This window comes from Hippocampus comes, unplaced genomic scaffold (assembly GCF_001891065.2).
Source record: "Hippocampus comes isolate QL1 unplaced genomic scaffold, H_comes_QL1_v1.1 scaffold159, whole genome shotgun sequence".
Taxonomy (NCBI): Eukaryota; Metazoa; Chordata; class Actinopteri; order Syngnathiformes; family Syngnathidae; genus Hippocampus; species Hippocampus comes.
Genome location: NW_017805742.1, coordinates 1,651,154 through 1,654,635, shown reverse-complemented (window position 1 = coordinate 1,654,635; position 3,482 = coordinate 1,651,154). Strand labels below are relative to the sequence as shown.

General features: G+C 52.6%; 1 protein-coding gene across 7 annotated transcripts in view; it reads left to right on the top strand.

Annotated features, from left to right (window-relative positions):
- Positions 1-753: 753 nt before the first annotated feature.
- The window catches only part of LOC109524181 (sickle tail protein homolog), a 15,099-nt gene continuing 12,370 nt past the window's right edge, over positions 754-3,482 (top strand). For 5 of the 7 annotated variants that reach the window (XM_019883853.1, XM_019883852.1, XM_019883851.1 and 2 more), the window contains exon 1: positions 755-1,444. In XM_019883853.1, the coding sequence (XP_019739412.1) occupies positions 899-1,444 (546 nt within the window). In that variant the 5' untranslated portion in view covers positions 755-898. Of the gene's footprint in view, positions 1,445-2,412; positions 2,594-3,482 lie in introns of those variants that run through there. The other 2 variants (XM_019883850.1, XM_019883854.1) reach the window with 2 other exon arrangements.

The window sequence follows — 3,482 nt, the reverse complement described above, 5'->3', positions numbered from 1 at the left end:
GACCAAGCCCATGAAGGCAAAAGAAAAGAAGAAGAAGAAAAAAAACAAACGGGTGTTTTTGCAAAGGTCTTGTACTTTTCTGCTCTGGATCGAGTCGTTGAGCACTCAACATAAAGGTTGCGGGTTTGAGGTCCAGCTCCACTGCAGCCTCTTTGCATTAGCATTGAGATGAGCCCCCAAGTCTGGAACTTGCACGTTAACCCCGAGGGATAGTTCCAGGCACAGGATAAGATCGCCGCTTATCCCGAAGAGGGTCGCGGGAGTTGCCGGAGCCAGATCCCAGCTGATTTTAGTCAGAAGGCAAACCGCACCCCGAACCGGTCGCCAGTCGGTCGCAGGGCGCATATCGAGACAAACGGTCATTCCCGCCGCCGCTGAATGGGAACCGATCTCGCGCTGCCGGCACAAAAGTCAGGCGAGTGGACCACACCGCGCCATCGGTGCCTCGCACGCTAAAATGCTGCGTTGAATTTGCGCCATTTTATTTTGTCAAGTGGTTGCACAAAATAAAATCATCTGGATCAAGATACGCTTTGCGCGGTAGCTGCTCGCCACCCAAGGTTACACATTCACAACCCTGCGGCGAGGGTCCAAAAGGGACAGTGAGCGAAGGAGATAGTCCGTTTGGTATTTGATTGAGGAGAACAGTTCTTCTGATGTATCGTTTGATACGTGCAGCGTATCGCACCCTCTTGCCTGAATTGAGCGAAGGAGACGGGTGGGGGGTGGGGATACAATGTCCCATTATTACCGATTGCGTCACGCATCTTCTCATTGAGTTGTGCATTCCGATCAAATGGACGTGCGGTGAGGTTGAACTGAGGACATAACGAGCTGAAGCGACAACATCTCGCCGTATGACCTTTTGCGGCAAAGAAACGAACGTGACAAGGCAGCCATGAGAAGTCTCCGTCGAGCGCATCAAACACTGCTGGGCCTGAATTTCTTTTTCAAATGTCACGGGAGCCCACAAGTTGCAACGCGTGCACGAGATGCGCTCGGATTGCTGAGCCTTCAGTTCATGCTCGATGACGATGATGATGATTTTTTTTTCGTTTGTTGGTCGATGGTCTCTTTTATCCCTCCCTCGTCCATATTGTCATTGTCCGTGACTCCTCCGTGCCATCGACCCGTCCCAGGGCGTGCGCCATCAATCGCCCCCTCCTCTTGCACCGTCGGCAGAAAAACTGAGCATCGGCTCCCCAAGAAAGATCACGCGACGGGCAACCTTCTGTGCAACTCTGATGGGACTCCACAATCTGCGAGCACCTTACCCCGAAGCCGCGCCGCCACCGCCGGGACGGACGGCGACCCCCCGCAGAGCCTGCGAACGCAGCGCTCCCAAGCGGAGAGAAAGAAGGAAGCCTTCCTGGATCACCTGAGACAGAAGTATCCGCACCATGCCGCCATCGTCCTGGGACAGCAAGAACCCACCAAAGACCCGGTAAGCTCCTGAGAGAAGTCATCTCTCCAACTCGATTGCCTACTTTCTTTTCCACAAAGCGCCACGCCCTAGTTTGGGATCGGCCGCGGAGGTGTGCGCGGGAGATGTTACTCGAGGCCTCGCCGGCCGTGCTTTCCCCATTCCCTCCGTCTCCGGGACCCGGTACACGATCATGTCGGGAATCGATGTTTTCCTCCGTTGGCGTTTTGAGAACATGCGTTGACGCGGCAAGTCCCGCAATGTGGTCGTGCGCCGCGAGGGGCCATTTCCAAGTAAGAGCAACATCTTCAGCCCTCGATGTGGCGTTCACGTCGGGGTTCGGTCGAGGTCGCGGGCGCTCGCCTGTACTTTTCTTTTCAACAATTCCCTTGCGAATAAGAAAATAGCACTGAAACCGTGGCGACTGACGAGGACACGTTTGCCACCTGTATTGAACCCCGATGACCTCTGGCGAAGACGCAACATCCCCTGCCTTTGCAAATACTGGCAATCCTTTGCCTGCCGCTCGGTGGCATAGGGCCTTCACCGAGTTTTTGGTTTCCGGCTGCGAACTCGAAGCTGGCCCCAGCCACTTTTCGTGCGCAAACGCGCAAAGACACGCTTGCGCTGTCGTGAAATATTCACCGCACTGCTCACGTGCACCCCTCCCTCGATGTAAAATGAGTCATCTCAACTATTTTTGTTTGAGCGGAACCCGTCTTAATGTCTTTTTTTTCTAATTTATTTTACATCATCATCATCCACCATATTGGCCGATGATCTTGTCGGCCTACAAGTATTTGAGGGCAAATTTGAATGAGCCGTGCGTTAGCGTTCATGCCTGCGCGTGTGTGTTTGTGCACAAGCATGTGCTCGTGCGCCGCCGCTCACATCTGAAGTCGACCTCGTGACTCGTTGCTCTTGTCACGCCATACCATGAAATATGACAGTCGGGACGCTCGTCAAACTGGTCGAGCCGGCATTATTTGTCGAGGTGGAGTTTTGTTGTCACAGAGAAGAGGCGGCCTTTGTCACTGCGTCGAATGCGGCCGCACATCCGTGCCGCAGTTCAGAAGGCGGCGTGCGGGAAAGCCGGCAAATCCTTTTTCCGACTCTTACTAGCGTTCTCCGACTGCCAACAACTGGAAGTGACGTCACGTGGCTCATCGGGTAAGTTGGCGCTTGGAAGCGGAGTTTTTTGCGTGCGCTCTGCTGAATTCCGTCGAGTCGGACCAAACTTGCTTTGCGCGCCCAACATCACCGATCGTGACACCGGTTTCCCCGCCGAATATTTCAACATGGAAACAGGTTGGATTTGTTTGTCTAGATGTTGCTCAGGCATTTTGACTTGCTAATGAGGCCACTTCTGCATGTCATGTACAAACGAGGCACCCTTATGACAAGATAATGAGACATCCAAATCATGCCAAAGAATCACGCTTGAAATCTGTCTTTTGCAGCTTCCTCCCACATTCCAAAGGATTGCTTTGTAGTTCAACTGATAAATTGCACAAAGGTTTTTTTTCCCCTGCAATGGACTGTTGACCATTCCAGAGTGTCCCATCTCAGCCAAAATGAGGCCGGATGGGCAACCCGGGGCTTCCTGGACTTGCGTGACTCTCCGACCGAAAGACAGAGTGTGGCCAAATCTAGAAAATGTCACACGCAAAAAAGAAAAACAGATGAACGAATCTGTGGATATGCACCAATTCAGTCAAATTCCTTTTGTACATCCTCCTTTGTACTCCTCCCTCCCGACCGACTCCTGTCGATGAATCTAAAATGGGGGCCTGCCGGTGGCAATTCCTCACCTCGCCCGATCAGATGATCTGAAGTTTCGCTGTTGCTCTCTGTGTGCCCTGCGATGGGCTGGCAACCGGTTCGCGGTGCCCGAAGACAGCGGCTGGGATGGGCTCTGGCCACGCCCCCGACCCTCGTGAGGGTGAAGAAATGATGACTTTATCCCATGCCAATATATTTCTTTCAGTCAACCTTGATCGGAGTTTCAGATCAAATGTTTTTTTTTTTTTTTTTTTTTTTTTTTTTTTTCGCGGCGGCG